The sequence below is a fragment of the Mesoplodon densirostris genome, chromosome 3 (assembly GCF_025265405.1).
Source record: "Mesoplodon densirostris isolate mMesDen1 chromosome 3, mMesDen1 primary haplotype, whole genome shotgun sequence".
NCBI classification, from domain to species: Eukaryota; Metazoa; Chordata; class Mammalia; order Artiodactyla; family Ziphiidae; genus Mesoplodon; species Mesoplodon densirostris.
The window spans coordinates 57,335,733-57,356,193 of record NC_082663.1 but is presented as its reverse complement, the minus strand read 5'-3'; the positions used below and the strand labels follow the sequence as shown (position 1 = coordinate 57,356,193).

The 20,461-nt window shown below is 36.2% G+C and overlaps 1 protein-coding gene across 3 annotated transcripts in view; it reads right to left on the bottom strand.

Annotated features, from left to right (window-relative positions):
* BDP1 (B double prime 1, subunit of RNA polymerase III transcription initiation factor IIIB) overlaps positions 1–20,461 on the bottom strand; it is a 100,730-nt gene that overhangs the window by 68,261 nt on the left and 12,008 nt on the right. For 2 of the 3 annotated variants that reach the window (XM_060093011.1, XM_060093012.1), the window contains exons 8-12: positions 12,317–12,371; positions 9,677–9,820; positions 7,243–7,524; positions 6,218–6,365; positions 1,954–2,112 (exon numbers count right to left, since the gene is read on the bottom strand). In XM_060093011.1, coding sequence (XP_059948994.1) covers positions 1,954–2,112; positions 6,218–6,365; positions 7,243–7,524; positions 9,677–9,820; positions 12,317–12,371 — 788 coding nt within the window. The remainder of the gene's footprint in view (positions 1–1,953; positions 2,113–6,217; positions 6,366–7,242; positions 7,525–9,676; positions 9,821–12,316; positions 12,372–20,461) is intronic. The other variant, XM_060093013.1, reaches the window with a different exon arrangement.

The following is a 20,461-nucleotide window of genomic DNA, read 5'->3' as shown; positions in this document are numbered from 1 at the left end:
ACAGTGGGTGCAGGTTCAATCCCTGGTCGGGGAACTAAGATCCCACATGCCGCACAGCACGGCCAAAAAAGAAAAAAAGAAAAAAAAGATGGAAAAAAAAAAAGTAGAGTGACCAAGCACAAATGTGAAAAGATATTAAGAATCAGAGAATCTGAGGGGAATTATATACAGATGTTCATTGTTCTTTTGACTTTTCCTTAGGTTAGAAAATTTTTAAGTAAGCAACTGAAGGGAAAAAATAATAATAGAATTATCTACCCCTGTCAGAAAAGGAGGAGTGGGGTATATATACTATACTGTGATATTATTTTATTTTATAATCTATCAAGACTGGCAAAAATCCAAGTTTGATAACACTGTTGGTAGGGAGCCATTTCTTACATTGTTAGTGGGAATATAAACTAGAATAACTGCTATGGAGAGCATTTTGGAAGTATCTATCAAAATCATAAATGTATAAATGTACACACACTCACATACAAATGTGTCCTTTGAGTTAGCAATTTCATTTTAGGAACTTTCCCTACAAATAGACTGGCACAAATGTGAAAGGATAGAGGTATAAGTTTCTAAGCATTGTTTGTAAAAACAACATATATAGCCATCAACAGGGCACTGATAATATAAAGTGTGATTCATCCATACAACAGAACACTATGCAACTATAAAAAGAATAAAGGTCTTTAAGTAAAGATATGACGATATAAGATTAAAAAATTACAAAACGGTATTATACTATGCTACCATTAGGGTTTTAAAAAGAGTAAAATATATATAAACTTTATGTATTTGTATTAGCTTTAATGTCTTTTTTTTAATCTCTGAAAGACTAAGAAATAAATAACACTGGTTACTTGTTAGGGTAAATAGGGACATGACAGGAGGGACACTTCACTCTATACCTTCTTACACTTTTGGATGTTTGAATCACAGGAATATATAGCTTATTCCAAAGACCAGTTGAAATTTTTATTTAAAAAAATAAGTTTGATTCTCTGGGATGTCCCTGGTGGCACAGTGGTTAAGAATCCACCTGCCAATGCAGGGGACACAGGGTCCAAGCCCTGGTCTGGGAAGATCCCACATGCCGCAGAACAACTAAGCCCGTGCTCCCCAACTACTGAGCCTGCACTCTAGAGCCCGTGAGAAACAGCTACTGAGCCCGTGTGCCACAACTACTGAAGCCCGCGTGCCACAACTACTGAAGCCCACACGCCTAGAGCCCGTGCTCCGCAACAAGAGAAGCCACCACAATGAGAAGCCCGTGCGCCATAAGAAGAGTAGCCCCTGCTCGCTCCAACTAGAGGAGGACCATGCACATCAACGAAGACCCAACACAGCCAAAAATAAATAAATAAAAAATAAATTTAAAAATCATCTTTTTAAAAAAAGTGATTCTCAATGTGACTATGCTTTACTGAAAATAAGAATTCATAAACTAAACTTTTAAGCCGATATGAGGAGTTATGAAGGAGATAAAAAGGAAGTGTGAACTTCTGAGATATCTTTTCAAAGGGAGATTCTTATGGTGCTTTTATTGTTTTTAGTGAAGATATTAATTTAATCAGTATTTTCATACTAGAAAACATAATACATAATCTCTTTAAAGTCATCAATATCAAAATCTACTACTTTGACAACAGGTATGAAAAATAACTCAAACCAAGTAAAAGTTAAATCTCATAGCAAATATTTAGGCTTCCAAATTATTTTAGAATTTCATCGCAAGTTACCAGTTTGCTATAACTCGTATCACTAAGATAATCTTTCTATAATGAAATATAAAGTGAAAAACCTTAATGTCACTAAGACCACAGTACAATTACATATTAAATGGTCTACAGTCCTCTCCTAATCCCTAAAGGAAACAACATTATTATCATTTTTTAAATGATAATAAATTATCAAAATTTTGAAAACAAATTTTAAAATTCTACCCTGTAAAATACTTACAATGCTTTATCTTTTAGGTCAACATTTCCTTCTTCTGTACAACTACTCTCAGCATTATTCACCTCACACAATGCTCTAATTCCACCTTCTGATGAAGGCAAATATGAAGTGCTTGATTCTGAAGTCTCAGTTGCTACTGATACGGCATCTTGTTGACTACTACGGAAATGAAAATATATCAGGGGAAAAGAACCCTTAGTAATGTACATTTTATACTAATTATTTAAAAGATTTAAAAAAAATATACAAAGTCAAAACTCGGAAGATGATCCTTCATATCACGGAATAATCAAAATGGATATTTTGGTTTCTCTATGATCCTCCTTGCACCATGTTATTAAAACACTGTATCTTAGGAGATAATAACAGTCACAAATGAACAGGGAAAGTGCTCAAGAAGTCACAAAATGAAAAACTCATAACTACATGGGGTTCACAAATCAAACGTATGTGTAAAATCATAGTAATGCTTAGGAATTATCTTTCATTAAAATTTTGTATTGGCAGTCTTTGCTTTGCATGGTCCTGTGTTACCCAAGAGCCATGGAAATCGAAGACACAGTTGCAACATGCACAAGTTGCAGTTAATGCTGTAGCGTGCAAAGAGAGGACTGCTGTACTAGGAAATACTTCAACTAACAATAATATAAATGATGGGGGCTTCCCTGGTGGCGCAGTGGTTGAGAGTCCGCCTGCCGATGCAGGGGACACGGGTTCGTGCCCCGATCCCGGAAGATCCCACATGCCGCGGAGCGGCTGGGCCCGCGAGCCATGGCCACGGAGCCTGTGTGTCCGGAGCCTGTGCTCCGCAACGGGAGAGGCCACAGCAGTGAGAGGCCCGCGTACAGCAAAAAAAATATATATATATATAAATGATGGCCATGTGCTAACGAGCACTCAGTTTCAACACAAATTCACATTTCGACATGCTTTGTTTTTTTGTTCTTTTTTTCTACTGGGTGTTTGTCTTTTCCCAGCGCTCTTTTTATATTCTTTTTTGGTTAGATGTTACACATAAAACCTCCTAATCAATAGCTTGCCTTTTACTTTCTTCATGGAGCCTTTTGTCAACAGAAGTATTTAATTTTACTGCAGTTGAATTTATCAATTTCATCCTTTAAAGTTTGTGCTTTTTATGTCTTAAGAAATCCTTGACATCACAAAAATATTTTTCTACATTTTCTCCTAAAAGTTTTAAAGATTTGCTTTATATATGTAGTCTTTAATCTATGAGGAAGTTAGTGCATAGGGTAAAATAAGGATCTACTATTTTCTTTTTCATATCTAAGCACCATTTAATGAATGGTTAATTCAATCTTTCCCACTAATTTCTAATGCTACCTGCCATTTAAATGATGCCTAAATTTCTCTTCCTAGATTCTACATCCAATTTTCCTCTCAGTCAATTTGTTTGTCCTTTTCCAGTACCACACTATTTTAATTACTCTAGCTTTAGAATAAGAATCAGCTCACTGTTTTACAAAACCAACTGGTATTTTAACAGTCATTACAGGGTAGTTTTCCCCCCTAAAAAAAATCATCAGTATTGTTTAGTGCATAGTCTATGAAATTAGTTGTGTCTCTGAGGTCAGAATTTAGATGTGTGTCACCCAGCAAGTTAAGGGCCTGAGGTCTATGGCTTGGCTTCAAAGAAATTATTAATCTTCTGAATTGTATGAATAAATTGGCACAGGTGCATAGAGGTATTTTTCTACATGAGAATAAATGGTTTTCATCAAAATTTTCAGAAGAGGGTACATGCCAACCAATGGAACAGAACAGACCCATGCATAAACAGTCAAATGATCTTTGACAGGGTGCCAAAACTATACAATATGAAAAGGATAATCTCTTCAGCAAATGATGTTGGGAAAGCTAGATATCCATATGCAAAAAAAGAGAAAATGGACCTTTATCTTATACCATACACAAAAGTCAACTCAAAATGGAATAAAGATTTAAAGGTAACACCTTTATTTTTTTTCTTTTTCAGCTATGCCACGTGGCTTGTGGGATCTTAGTTCCCCAACCAGGGATTGAACCCAGGCCCACCGCATTAAAGGTAACGCCTTAAAGTATAAAATGCCTAAAGGAAAACATGGGGGAAAGCTTCATAAGATTGGTATTGGTAATAATTTCTTGGACATGACACAAAATGCACAGGCAGGAAAAGTAAAAATAGACAAGTGGGACTATATCAAACCAAAAACTTTCTGTACAGCAAAGGAAACAATCAAGAGTCAAAAGGCAACCTATGGAATGGAAGAAAAGATTTGTAAACCATATACTGGATAAGGGCTTAATATCCAAAATATAAAAGGAACTCCTAGAACTCAGTAACAGGAAAACAAATAACTCAATTAAAAAACCGGAAAAGGAATTGAATAGACATTTCTCCACAGAAGACATACAAATGGCCAACAAGTAATATTTAAAGATGCTCAAGGGACTTCCCTGGTGGCGCAGTGGTTAAGAATCCGCCTGCCAATGCAGGGGACATGAGTTTGAGCCCTGGTCCGGGAAGATCCCACATGCCGTGGAGCAACTAAGCCCATGCGCCACAACTACTGAGCCTGTGCTCTAGAGCCCGTGGGCCACAACTGCTGAGCCCGCATGCCGCAGCTACTGAAGCCCACATGCCTAGGGCCCGTGCTCGGCAACAAGAGAAGCCACTGCAATGAGAAGCCCGCGCACCACAACGAAGAGCAGCTCCCACTCGCTGCAACTAAAAAAAGCCCACGTGCAGCAACGAAGACCCAACGCAGCCAAAAATAAATAAATAAATAAATAATAAAATAAAATAAAGATGCTCAACATCACAATCATCAGGGAAATGCAAATCAAAACCACAGTGAGGTATCACCTCACACCTGTTAGGAACTGTTATATTATACTAACATTACTTTGTAAAAATATATATGTAATTAAAAATATGTATTAATTAAAAGATATATATTAATTTTTTAGAAAAACAGAAAATAATAAATGCTGGCAAGAGTATGGAAAAGCTGGAATTCTTACGAACTGTGGGTGGGAATGTAAAATGCAGCCACAATGAAAAACAGTATGGAGGCTCTTCAAAAAATTTAAAACAGAATTAACATATGATCCAGTAATTTCCCTTCTGGGTATTTATCCAGAAGAACTGAAAACAGGGTCTCAAAGAAATATCTTCAGTTCCATGTTTATTGCAGCATTATTCATAATAGCCAAGAGATGGAAACAACCTAAATGTCCATTGACAGATAAATGAATAAACAAAATGTGCTATATACTTACAATGGAATATTATTTGACCATAAAAACAGAAATCCTTCATATGCTACAACATGGATGAACTTTGAAAACATCATGCTAGGTGAAATAAGCCACTCATAGAAGGATAAATATTTATGATTCCACTTACATGAAGTATCTAAAGTAACCAAACTCATAGAAAGTAGAATGGTGGTTACCAGGGGCTGGGGTAAGGAGGAAATAAAGAGTTACTGAAGCTCTATATCAAAAGATATAGAGCTTCAGTCATGCAAGATGAAAATGTTCTAGAGATTTGCTGTACAACACTGTGCTCATAGTTAACAACACTGTACATTTTAAAAACTCATAAGAGGGCCTCCCTGGTGGCGCAGTGGTTAAGAGTCCGCCTGCCGATGCAGGGGATACGGGTTCGTGCACCGGTCTGGGAGGATCCCATATGCCGCGGAGCGGCTGGGCCCGTGAGCCATGGCCGCTGGGCCTGCGCATCCGGAGCCTGTGCTCCGCAACGGGAGAGGCCACAACAGTGAGAGGCCCGCATACCGCAAAAAAGAAAAAAAAGAAAAAAAAAAAAAAAAAAAACTCATAAGAAGAGCAGATCTCATGTTATGTGTTTTTTACCACAAGTAAAAACAAACAAACAAAAAAACCGCAGCAGGATACATCACATTCAAATTGCTGAAAACCAAAAATCAAGAGAAAATCTTTATAGAAAATGATAAACCCATGCAAACATTAACCACAAGAAAGCTGTAATGGCATAGCAGTCATCAGAACAAAGAGCAATACCAGAATGATATCACACAAATGATAAAAGGGTGATTTCACCAAGGAGATACAACAATCCTAGATATGTATACACCTAACAAAAGAGCTTCAAAAGACATGAAGAAAAACAAATAGAACTGAAAAGAGAAATAAGCAAATTCACAATTACAGGTGGAGATTTCACACTCCTTTGGTAACTGATAGAAGACGTAGACAAAGTGAGTAAAGATACATAAAATACCTTGGTGAAAGAGCAGGGTCAGTTCTTTTCTCAGCCTTTTCATTAGAGGATAGACCCACAATGTCATCTGTGTTCTGTACACCGGGAAGCTTTTGTTCCTTATTGCTTTCATCTTCATTTATTTCAGGACTTAAAGACAGGCATTTATCTATTAATACAAAATGCATATTATTATAAAAATGATAGCAAAAACATATATATTTAAAGCACAAAGGAATTTACATATAACACTGTAATGTAATGATTAAGAAATTATTCCAAAGTCCAATTTCTTAAAAGTTGAGCTATTCTGCTTTATATGTAATGTCTTTACTACTAAGCCACAAAGAGCATATTATGATGCTTATAAATCACACTATGCTATCTATCAGGATTCACTTATTAAAATCTTATTGGTGAAGTTGAACCACATAAAACTTAAATTCTACAGAAAGGTTGTTCTGGTCTGTTACTATTTTTTTTCCTCTCTTTACTTGGTTATCTGCTTTAAATAATCTATACGTGAATTCTTCAAGAAAGAAACCGAGACTTCCCTAAACTCTTAGCTCTCATTCCCTAGTGACTCACAAGTGTCAAAATGTCTGTATTCTAGGGAGTTTTAAATAAGAAAAATGAGAGGAATACTTATTCTAGCACCTTTTATACAAATTAAACAACTTATTTTGGGTTCATAGAAGTGCTCTGTAGAGGCAGAACATGAAAACCTGTGATTTATTAACAGACACAATACACGTTTAATTATATGCACATGACTTAGAATAATTGTTAATGTGAGTACATAGGAGGTAACACATCTCAGAGACAAACTTGAGAGAAATATCTCCCCATTTCACTCTTTTTTTAATAAACGTTTTTTCTTTAAATTAAAAGTAAAAGGGTTTAACACAGTACCATGAATACAGAACCAATAAATAAGCATTATTAGTTGCTACTATCCAGAAGAAAAGTAGTTAAGTTATACATCATATTAGTGTACATGTCTTCACAAGTAATATAGAGGCTATTAAAATATGTAATACACTTACTTTTGTGTTTTTCTCCTTTAGAAGAGCCTGGCTGAACAGTGGCATTTCCTGAAAGATTTACCTCTTGTTCACTACCTTCATCCTGATTCTTTCTTCTCCTTTTCTTTTGATTTATATCTTGTTCTAATGCATTCTGTTCTGAATCCTGTCCTGATAAAGTCAGAGACTGTTGTTCTTCTTCAACTGTCTGAGCATCCTTTTGAGATCCTTCTGTGTCTGAAATTCTAGTGCTCACAGACTCATCTGGATTATCATTCACTCTTTCACTGGCAACTTTTTTCACTTAAAGTAAGAGAAATTGTTATAAATATAAAAACAGCCTACAGAAAAATTCTTCAAGGTGGAGAAGATAAACACTTAAGGATGTCTGAGCGAAAATTTAAAGACAACCTAAACTGTCCAATAGAGAATGATTAAATAAGTTATAATATATTTATGCTATAGAAATCCATGCAGCAAATAACAATGAGGTAGGTTTGTATGTAGTCATGTACAAGATTTCAAAAAATATTGTTGCCTTAAAAAAAAATCAAGTTGCAGAACAATATACACAGTATCACCACACTTTTATTTTAAGAAAAACAATTACATATACTCTAAGACACATACACATATATAGGCATAGAAAAGAGTTTACTAACAATCATCCCTAAGAAAGCTAAGACTTTGAGGGCAGGGTACAAGAGAGAGTTCAAGTATTTTTTGTTTTTCAATGAACAACCTTATTAACAAATATTTTTAAACAATTTCTAGTGCCTTTTTTTGAAGGCATATTAATAGTTAACTGTATCAAAAGATGAAAATAATGAATTACATTTTAAAAAACAAAAATAATAAAATGTTATTTATTTTTATTCAAAAAAAGTCAAAACAAGATTTTAAAACTAAGAAAATATGCTAGATTTCTTTATCAGAATAATAATCAGCAATTTTTAAATTCTGAGACTTGTAACAAAGTGCCTGAAAAGTTCTCACATTAAATAAGATATAGTGAGTTACTCATGCTATCACTGTAACATAATAACCACAAGATTAGTGATAGATTAATATATCTATTTTAATTTCCCAGGGCTACGTACATAAAAAAAATGACTAAAGAATGAAATAACTTTGCAGTTATCAATACTACTTTTAAAAAGATAGGGGCACTATGCTCTAGAAAAAGAAGTTCTATATTGGCTCTGTGCAGAAGGAGTTAACAAAGCAGGCCTCACTGCTCTCCTTTGAAAGGCCTCCTTAAAAGGCTGGCCCTTGGGTTGTGTCTGGAAACTTGGGTTTGGGGAGAGTTCCCACCAGCCTAACTGACAAAAGGGGCTCGCTATACCTAAATTGTTTAAACAAACAATGTGGTTTATGCTGAACAAATGCTTTCCTTTTGGGAGTTTTGAATTCTGGTACATTCCAGGAAGAAGGTATCTACATGACCAACCTCTAATAAAAATCTTGGGTGCTGACTTTCTAACAAGCTTCCCTGGTAGACAGCTTTTTACATACCTCATTCCTACTTGTTGTTGGGGAATTAAGCACATCCTGTGTGACTCTACTGGGAGAGGATTCTTGGAAGCTTTATTTCTTTTCCCTAGACTTTGACCTATGTGCCTTTCCCTTTGCCAATTTTGCTCTGTATACTTTCATTGTAATAAATCTCAGTTGTCTGTACAACTATATGCTGAATCCTGTGAGTCCTAGCAAATAATTGAACCTGGGGTTGCTCTTGGGGTCCCCCTACACAGGCTCTCACAGTCGTAGCTTGAGTCCTGCCTGTACCACTACTAAGACTGTGAGACCTTAGGAAAAAATGACTTAGGATCTCTGAGGTTATTTCTGGGTTATTAAAACAAAAGGAAAGGGGCTGGAATGTATAATTAATATATAAGGTTCCCTGTAGTTCAAAGATTCTTTAAATTATGTGATTATAGCTAAACATTGTCCTCAGATCAGAATTCAAACAGTTAAGAAAATATAAGCCTAAAAATAGAAATACCCACATATAAACAATTTCCTACCTGGTACAAGTCAACATTAACCCTCAGAAATAAGGTGTGCTCAAACAACACAGTTGAGTCACAAGCCCAAAGTATTAGAGTTCCTTTTTTTTTTTAGACTTTTGTGCCAGATTTGTTTTACAGAGAAAAATGATAATAAGTAACCAAACATGACACCCCAATATTCTGATGCTCCTTTATTAGCTACAACTATGCCCTCAATGCAAGAAAGATGTCAAATAGCCCAGCCATCCAATTATAAAATTTAAAAGGGAGTTGCTGTTTGGGGCCAGATAACTAGAAGATTGAAGAAAAATCAATTCCCTCCAATCGGATGTCCTGATGATCTCAACTACCTGAACTACATATGAACACCCTAAGACTTGAGGGACAATATTGCAAGCCTATTATTATTAAGTAAAATAACACACTTTCTTTTAAATAAATACCTTTTACATTTTTCCGTGACTTAGAGGACTTCTTCTCCTTTGAAGTCTGATTTTTAACAGATTTTTGTTTTCTTTTCTCTTCTTCAGCAAGAACTTTCTGAAGCAAATGAGCAAAAAAATCGAAGTCAAAAGGGCGCTTTTCCTCTGTTTAAAAAAAAAAAAAAAAAGAAACTTCAAGTTTTTATTTTAAAAAAAGGAAAAGAACTTTCAAGTTTTAATTTTTCTTAAGTATAACATCAAAAGCGAATGGGCTTAGCAGGAGAACGGACAAAGAACTCTAATCACTATAGTACAGTCACACAACAGAACACCACTGAGCAATAAAAAGGAACAAACTATATTAGTTTAAAAAATAAAAAAAAGAAAAGGAACTACTGATACAAGCAATAATATAGGTGAATCTCAAAAACATGCTGAGTGAAAGAAGCCAAACATAAAAGAGTATATACTGTATGATTCTATGAATAAGACGTCCTAGCACAAGATAAACTAACCTATGATGATTCAAATGAAAATAGTAGTTGCCTGGGTCAGGATTAGGAGTGGAGATTGACTAGAAAGGGAAAGAAGTGGCCTCGCTGGAGTGATGAAAATGTTCCATGGCTTGTTTTGTGTGGTGGTTACACAGGTGTACTCTTTGTCAAAACTCAAACTATAAATTGCACTGTCCATAATTATAAATATACTTTTTTAAAAGGCTAGGATGATTAAGAAGTCCTCAAAAGCCTATCCACCACTTTATGTCCTCACTTTATACAACTCTTTCACTATTAACTCTTACTCTTCCAAATATCAGCGAAGAGGATAGTAAATGAATATTGATCAGGACCACTCTCACTAAATACCTATTAACAGTATTATATCAGAAAGAGTAATCTATGAACAAACCAGAATGAATGCACTCCAGGAGTCAGTCAATCCTTGCCTCAGCTCTATGTCTACAAATACAGTGAATAAAGAGGGGTGAATACAGGAAAAATGGTGCTCTATATACATAAGCTCCAATATTGTTTTGATTACAAGATGATTACAAGATGGCCTCAGAAAAAGAGGTATATACCAAAACAAAAATAAATTAGCCTCAGGAAACTAAGCCCAAACCTGAGATTCTTGAAAGCCCTATTTTATTGTGAACCCAGCTTTTTATCTGTTCTGACCTTCCACACAAATGATTCTGAAAAACACAGCACTAAAATAATCCATAAAGTTCTCAGAGGAATTAAAAAGATAAGTTCTAAAAAACACCATTTGGGTTTTTTTGTTTGTTTGTTTTAACAATTTCCACTACAAAGCATCAAACAGTGAATTTTAAAGGTATAAATCTACCTTTAAAATCATCTACCTCTGTGTCTACTCATAAAATAAATGTACATGCTATACAATCTAAGTACCTCTCTTTAGAATTTTTTTCTAAGATTAGCACTATGGCAAATGAACACTGAATACACTTATTAACCATGAAATGTTGGTAATTATATTCCAAACAAAGAATACAGGAACTACTTTAAATAGTACATTTAATTCTGTTTTTCTTTACAGATCCCTTGATGTAGTTCTCTGGACTTAAAAAGAAACAATGTTCATTTTAATGAGGCTATTAGTTAAAAGCTGAAAGGTATACATCATTACTTCAAATCAAGTCTAAATTCAAACGTCACCTCTTCAGGGGCTTGCCTGATGGCACAGTGGTTAAGAATCTGCCTGCCAATGCAGGGGACACAGGTTCGAGCCCTGGTCCAGGAAGATCCCACATGCTGCAGAGCAGCTAAGCCTGTGTGCCACAACTACAGAGCCTGGGCTCTAGAGCCCACGAGCCACAACTACTGAGCCTGCGAGCCACAACTACTGAAGCCCGTGCACCTAGAGCCCGTGCTCCACAACAAGAGAAGCCACCGCAGTAAGACGCCTGCGCACAGCAACAAAGAGTAGCCCCCGCTCGCCGCAACTAGAGAAAAGCCCGTGTGCAGCATCGAAGACCCAATGCAGCCAAAAATAAATAAATAAAACAAATAAATTTATTTAAAAAAAAAAATCACCTCTTCAGACAGAACTTCCCTTAATACCCAATCTAAACACCCACCCCAACTCCCTCTTTTTTCTTCTTAGAAATTAATCACTATCTGAAATTATCCTGCTTACCAATTATATTCCTCCTCCACCCAATTAGACTTAAGGCTCTAAAAGCAGGATTCTCCATCTGCCCTGTTCACCATGATATCCTCAATGCCTACAACAGTGACTAGCACACAGCAGGTGGTCTGTATTACTGACTGAATGACAGACTTACCACAGTAGGTAAGGAATCATCTATAGTGTAATATCTTCCAGAAACAATTAACTTCTTCTTCAATTCAGTTCCCCCAGAATAAAGAGCACTTAGAAATAGTATCTTCAGTTCCCCTAATTTCTTGGACTCAGAACTCTGCTTACTTGCTTTTTGATGTTTTAGCTATTCCCTTGCCTATAGATCTGTATCAACTGCCAGACCTGAACTGCTAAAGAGAAAAATTTCCAGTCTTACTCTTCCTATGACAATATAGGGATGAAACAAATCTAAAACACACTGGAACCAAAGACAAAACATTGGTCATTTTTTAGAATCTCCAAATGATTCCTTGTGAAAGAGGTCTTAATACTTACGGAATGCTTTGTCTATTCTCCATCCATTTGTTTTCTCTTCACGTTTAAATTTATTCTGTTAACAAAACAAAACAAAAACCCTTTGGTAATTTTCTCCCATTAAACAAGTGCAGATTATGTCTTTAAAAAAAGCATCAAAATAAAATTCTTATAATAACATATGATTCTCTAATAAATAATACGTCTTTGCTAATAGGCGAGTTACTTAAACCCTTACCTTTTAAAAAATAGAAATGAAAGATTTATACTGAGCTCTGTGCTCCCCTTTGTGATCAATAACATGAATTAGCAATGGAAACTGGATTTACAGAGGATAGAAAAAAAATAAAGTCAACTAGCATGGAAACAGATCAAACTGTAATCAATTAAGCTAACCAGTATTAACTCTTTAAAAACTAGTATATTCATATCAAGTTAAACCTCTTACATTATTCTTCTGTTTTTAATGGCATGGAGGGGAAACTGTAAAGAAACAACTAAGCAAAATTTTGAAGCAGGCCAAGTTTATGTTTAGAAACTTCTTTATATTAAGGGACATTTCCTCATGCTTTTCTGAGTACCAAAGAGCCCCATTCCCAATTCCACTCCAGATTACCTCCTTTAAGATGGAGATGGTTAAGGTTTAGGGTTCAATGCATCCTAAGGTCATTAGAAAGTCTGAGGGCATACACATACACAAACACACCCTGCAGGAGGGAACGATCAGCCAATCTCTCCCTTCTAGAGATCAGTGGTCTAAAAGCTTTTAGTAAAAATACAAAAATCGTTTTATTGAAAAAAAGAGAAAATTCACACAAAATAAAGAATCTCTTCACAGCCCCCTTCTTCCCTCCAAAAGAAACTACCCACTAACCTGACTTTATATTTTTTTATTAATTTATTAATTTATTTATTTATTGGCTGTGTTGGGTCTTTGTTGCTGCGCGCAGGCTTTCTCTACTTGTGGCGAGTGGGGGCTACTCTTCGCTGCGGTGCACAGCCTTCTCCTTGCGGTGGCTTCTCTTGTTGTGGAGCACGGGCTCTAGGCACTCTGGTTTCAGTAGTTGCGGCACGTGGGCTCAGCAGTTGTGGCTCACAGGCTCTAGAGCACAGGCTCAGTAGTTGTGGCGCACAGGCTTACTTGCTCCACGGCATGTGGGATCTTCCCATACCAGGGATCGAACCTGTGTCCCCTGCATTGGCAGGTGCATTCTTAACCACTGCACCACCAGGGAAGTCCTAACCTGACTTTAAAGCAATCACTTTCTTACATTTCCTCACTGTTTATCATCCAAGTGTATATCCTTAAGCTCTACAGTTTAGCCTTTCCTATTTTTTTAAAACTTCATGTGACTAACATCTTTCAACCTACAGATTATCCCTCTATTCCATTCTTTATTTTTCCTCATAAAACTTATTACCAAGTAATATAGAAGTTTTCAAGGAAGATCACCTTTATCCCTTAAAAGATCATATTATTCTTCAAACATTTCCTCAAAAGTTAACAAAAGTCAGGTCCACATGTAACAAAAGTCACATAAAAAGTGACAGACTACAATCACTAAATTAAACATCCTGAGAGAAATACCAGTAGGCTTTAGGCTTTATTCAATTCTAAAACATTGCTACATCATATTTTACTTGAGAATATAATCCAGAACAATTTAAAATTTTTTTGAAGAATGTATTGATGTTAATCATTTTTTTTTTTCTGGCCACCCCACACAGCTTGTGAGATCTTAGTTCCCAGACCAGGGATCAAATCCAGGCCCTAGCAGTGAAAGCACAGAGTTCTAACCACTGGACCACCAGGGAATTCCCTAATATTAATCATTGAATTCATAGGCAGGAACCCCTGTAGGCCAAATTCCACAATTATAAAATAAATCCCATAATTTCCATCTCTGGCCCTGACAAAAACTGGTAACGAGCTTGTTCCACATATCCAACCCAACATAAATAACTTTAACACCAAACAAAATAAGTGCATCAACTATTTTCAAGCACTAGACAATAGGCAGAGCAAGACTACAATCCCACAATCCCAGAGAGAAGGGAAACTCAAAAGATGTACCAACGTTCACCCTGGCTGTCTGCCTGGGCTAAATTTCCTAACCAATGAAAGAGAGAAAAAGGCCAAACAGAGAACAGAGATCCTACTGAGCTGAGGAAGTAGATAATCTTTAGGGGCTGGGTTCTACAGAGAAGAGAGCTATTTAAAGAGGAGTCTCACAAGCCTGGTAGAAGTATCTCATAGGCTGTTGGTCTGGGTTCCATATGCCCAGAGCATAAGCTCTAGTGGAGAACAGCTATTACAGGGACGGGAGCAAAAAGAAGATACTAGAGGTCACGTAACATAGTGAAATGACAGGGTTCTTCCCACATGAATGGAAAGATTTTGTTAACATCCAAACATTCACCTCAGACACCAGAACAGCCACCACTTAGAGACAGGGATCACACCCTAGAGTAGCCTTTCTCAGTTGAGGTTCTAGCATGAGAATTAAGCCCTAATGCCCTAAGGGATATACTACATGTAATGAATCACCTTCTTTCCTGTACACCTAGAATGGTGTAATAAGACCACCCTTAGAAAAAATTAGAAAACAGTAACAAATTATTTTCTGTAGTTCAGATGAGAAACCTAGAATAAGGACCAGTCTTAATAAAGCCTAAAACCAAGTCTTGGGAAGAATAAGGAGAGTTGGCAATATATTAACTGCCTTCTAGAACTAAACACTCTTTAAAGGAAAAAAATACAAAATAAAAACAAACATAATCCAGACACTGTGCAACATATCCACAATGTCCAACATGCAACTGGAAAAAAAAATCCACAAGACATGAGAAAAGACAGGAAAATGTGATGCAGTCAAGGAAATAAAAAGAGTCAACAGAAACAGATCCCAATATGACCCAGATGTTGAAATTAGCAGATGAGAAAGTTAAAGCACCTGTTATATGTTCAAGGATTTAAAGGAAAATATGGAATGAACAGATACAGAAATCTTAGCAGAGGAATGGAAACCAAGAAAAATAACCAAGGTGAAATTACAGAAATGAAAGGTGTAATATCAGAAATGAAACATTCACTGAATGGGCTTAACAGCAGACTGAAGATAGCAGAAGACAGGATCAGTGAACATATAAACATGATACCAGAAACTAACCAAACTGAAATAAAGAAAAAAGACTGGGAAAAAAAATAGACAGAGCTTTAGTAATCTGTAGTACAATTTCATGCAAACTAACACAGGTAAGCGGAGTACCAGAAGCAGGGAACAAAGCAGAAAAAACATTTTTAAAAAACAACTCTTGGGCAAATCATAAACAAACTGCTGAACACCAAAGTTAAAGAAAAAATCTTGAAAGCAGTCACAGAAAAGCAATTCATATATATGTATAACTGAATCACTCTGCTGTACAGCAGAAATTAACACAACACTGCAAATCAACTACACTTGAATAAAATAAATTAAAAAAAAAAAAGAAAACCTTAAAAACAAAAAAGAAGGGCTTCCCTGGTGGCGCAGTGGTTGGGAGCCTGCCTGCCGATGCAGGGGACAGGGGTTCAAGCCCTGGTCTGGGAGGATCCCACATGCCGCGGAGCAACTGGGCCCGTGAGCCACAATTACTGAGCCTGCGCGTCTGGAGCCTGTGCTCCGCAACAAGAGAGACTGCGATGGTGAGAGGCCCGCGCACCGTGATGAAGAATGGCCCCCGCTTGCCACAACTAGAGAAAGCTCTCGCACAGAAACAAAGACCCAACACAGCAAAAAGAAATTAATTAATAAACTAAAAAAAAAAAAAAAAAAAAAAAAAAAAGGAAAAGCAATTCATGACATGAATGACATGAGTGATGGCTGACTTTTCATCAGAAACACTGGAGGCCAGTGGACAATGGAATGACATTTTAAATGCACTGAAAGGAAAAACTATCCAACCAGACTTGTATACCTAGCAAAAATGAGACTAAAAAAAGTCTTCCAGAAAAATGAAAGCTGAAAGAATCTTTAAACAGCAGATAGGGTATTCAGAACTACAAGAAGGAGTGAAAAGCATCAGAAATGGTAAACATGTGGCTAAATATTAAAGACTACAGTTGACTCTTGAACAACCTAACTTTGAACTGTGTGGGTCCACTTAAACATGTGAATTTTTTTCAATAGTAAATACTACAGTACTACACAATCCGAGTTTGGCTGAATCCATGGATACGTAACTGCAGATACAGAGGAATTGAAGATATGAAAGGCCAACTATAAGTTATACTCAGATTTTTGACTGCAAGGAGGATCGACATTCCTAACCCCTGCATTATTCAAGGGTTAACTGTAGTTTCTTTAATCTACTAAATTTCTGTTAAAAACAAAACACTCTCTAAGCTAAAATAAGTTCATGTGTAGTGGGGTTTATAAGTAGAAGTAAAACATGTAATAGAATGAAGGATGGAAGGTAAATAGAATTCTTCTTCTAAGAGGATATTATGTAAAGAGTAAAAAGGTACAATAGAAATAAAATATAATACTAAAAAATTTGATTAACCCCAAATAAAGCAGGAGAAGATGAGTAAAATACAGATGGAATGAATGGGAAATAGTGAGCTGGTAGACTTAAACACAGCCATATCAATTATCACATTAAACATAAATGAACTAAGTTATTAACAGAGATGTAAAACAGACATTTTGCTTTATTTTTATCAGGGGCAACATAAGAATACAATGAACATTTCCTGTAGATACAATGAACCTATCTACAAAACAGAAACAGACTCATAGATGTAGAGAACAGACTTGTGGTTGCCTGGGGGGTTGGAGGGTGGGGAGAGGGATGAACTAGGAGTATGGGGTTGGTAGATGCAAACTATTACATTTAGAATGGATAAACAACAAGGTCCTACTGTGTAGCACAGGGATCTATATTCAATATCCTGTGATAATAAACCATAATGGAAAAGAATGTCTCTATGTGTATAACTGAGTCACTGCTGTACAGCAAAGATTGGCACAGCATTGTAAATCAACTAGACTTCAATTTTTAAAATAAATAAATAAAAATAAATGAGTGTGCCAAAAATAAAAAAGAAAAGAAAAGGAAAGGAAAAAAAATGGATCAATCTAAAGAGAGAAACACAAATCTGCAATTGTGGTTAGACGTGTCACCTCTTCTCTCAGTAACTGACAGAACTAGACGACCCCACAACCAACAACTACAGAACATACATTCATTTCAAGTGCACACTGACCAAGGTGAGAGTATGATAGGCTTTTTTTTTTTTTTTTTTGGCCATGCGGGACATCATATGGGATCTTATAACCTGACCAGGGATCGAACTCACACCCCCTGCAGTGGAAGTACAGAATCTTAACCACCGGACCGCCAGAGAAGTGCCGCAAGTATGATAGGTTTTAAAATAAATCTCAACAAATTTCAAAAAGCTTGAAATCTTACATATTATGTCCTTTGACATTCAGAATGTCAAAGAAAAGAATAACAGTAAGATATTTAGAAATGTCCCAATGTTGGAAATTAAACACACTTCTAAACAATTGACATGTCAAGGAAGAAATCACAAGGGAAGGACTTCCCTGGTGGCTCAGTGGTTAAGAATCCACTTGCCAATGCAGGGGACACGGGTTCAAGCCCTAGTCTGGGAAGATCCCACATGCCGTGGAGCAACTAAGCCCATGCGCCACAACTGCTGAGCCCATGTGCCTGAGGCCCATGCCCTGCAACAAGAGAAGCCACCACAATGAGAAGCAGGTGCACCGCAACGAAGAGTAGCCCCCACTTGATACAACTCGAGAAAGCCCACACACAGCAACGAAGACCCAATGCAGCCAAAAATAAATAAATAAATATTTTTTTTAAAAAAAAAGAAATCATAAGGGCGACTAGAAAATATTTTTAACTGAATGATAATGAAAACAGTGTGTCAATATTATGGGATACATTTACAGCTTAGATGAAAATGTATAGCTTTAAATTTCTACGTTAAAAAAGAAGGGTTTAAAATCTATGTTCTAAGTTTTCATCTAAGGAAGCTAGAAAAAAACAGAGAAAATTAAACCCAAAGTAAATACAGGCATACCTTGAGGATATTGCAGGTTCAGTTCCAGACCACTGCAATAAAGTGAATATCGCAATAAAGTAAGTCACACACGTTTTTGGGTTTTTTTTTTTTTTTTTTGGTTTCCCAGTGCACAACAGAGTTACATTTACATTACAGTGAAGTAGTCTATTAAGTGTACAATAGCATTATGTCTAAAAAAACAATGTACATACTTAATTAAAAAATATTTTATTGTTAAAAAAATGCTAACCATCATCTGACAATGCAGATGGTTTGCCACAAAACTTCAATTTGTAAAAAAAAAAACGCAGTATCTGTGACGTGCAATAAAACGAGGTATGCCTGAAGAAGGAAAGAAATGCTAAAGAGTTTTTTAAAAACCAATGAAAACACACAAACAATTGAAAACTTAACATAGCTAAAAGTTGGCTCATTAAAAGACTTTTGGAAGTCAAAAACCTTTAGCAAGACAAGGAAAAAGAAAAGAGAATGAAAAATCATTAATCAATGAGATATATCACTATAAATCCTACAAACATTAAAATGGTAAGTGAACAGTATGCAATTTTTATGCCTATAAATTCAACAACTTAGCATCTAAACTGACACAAGAAAAAACTGAAACTATAAATACCCCTATATGTATGAAAGAAATTGCATTTATAATCAAAACCCTTCCTCCAAAGGAAGCCAAAGGCCCAGATGGTTTCACTGGTAAATTCTATCAAACATTAAAAACAGGAATAATACTAATCTTAAACAAATTTTCTCAGATAACAAGAGGGAACACTTTCCAACTCATTTTCTATGACCACCATAACCTTGGTACCAAAAACACAAAGACACTAAAAGAAAATTATGAACCAATACCCTCATGAACAAAGATGCAAAAAATCCTCAAGAAAATATTACAAAAATCAGCAACATATACAAAGAAGAATACAGTATGACTAATTGGGATTTATCACAGGAATAGAAGGTTGGTTCAAAATTTGAAAATCAAGGACTTCCCTGGTGGCGCAGTGGTTAAGGATCCGCCTGCCAATGCAGGGGGACATGGGTTCGAGCCCTGGTCTGGGAAAATCCCACATGCCACAGAGCAACTAAGCCCGTGAGCCACAACTACTGAGCCCACATGCCACAACTACTGAAGCCTGCGTGCCTAGAGCCCATGCTCCGCAACAAGAGAAGCCACCACAATGAGAAGTCCACACACCGCAACGAAGAGTAGCCCCCACTCACCGTAACTAGGGAAAGCCTGTGCATAGCAATGAAGACCCAAGACAGCCAAAAATAAAATGAATAAAATAAATATTTTTTTTAATTGAAAATTGATGTAATTCACTGGTCCATTTTTACTTTTCTGTACTTTGCCCAAAGACCTGCTGGGACCACACTAAACTTTTAATGGAAGAGTACAAACTGCTTCTAAAAGAAATAGTCTACTGACAAACTTATCATTAGTCACATCTGAGGGCTCCCCTATACGATCAACTTCTAGCCTTCACAGAACTTTAACATTCTGTTCTCCTTATATCAGAGATCAACATTTAAAAAGGAACATAAAGAATATAAAAAATGCCTCATCTTTTGCAGAAATAGCATGACTATTACACTGTACACTGGTTCCCAGTAAATTAGTCCATGCCTAGTCTAGTTCAAGAAAAAAAAAATCTTTCTTAAAGGTCCCTTTAATTAATGAAAGAAAAAGCCCATGGTTAGATAAAAATCTCACTATGAATTAGAAATGCACTAGAGCAACATGGTGTGCACTCAAATGCACTCCAACCCAGGAAACTGGTAATGAAGTTTATCAGCAAAAGGAACTATAAAATAGAGAAAGATCATTCTTTTAGGCATATTAAAGCACTAATTGATTAACATCATTGCTGTTGTTAATAGTATCACTGGAAAAAAAAAAAATAGTATCACTGGTTGCCCCCAAAGTTAAGGTGGCCTAGGAAAGCAATGGTTAGACCAGATATTGAGAACTATATAACTCAGCATGTTCTCTTCCTAGGAAATTCAGGATATATTTTGTGTTCAAAATCTACCCTTAACCCAAAAGATCTGGTACATTTACCTCCCCT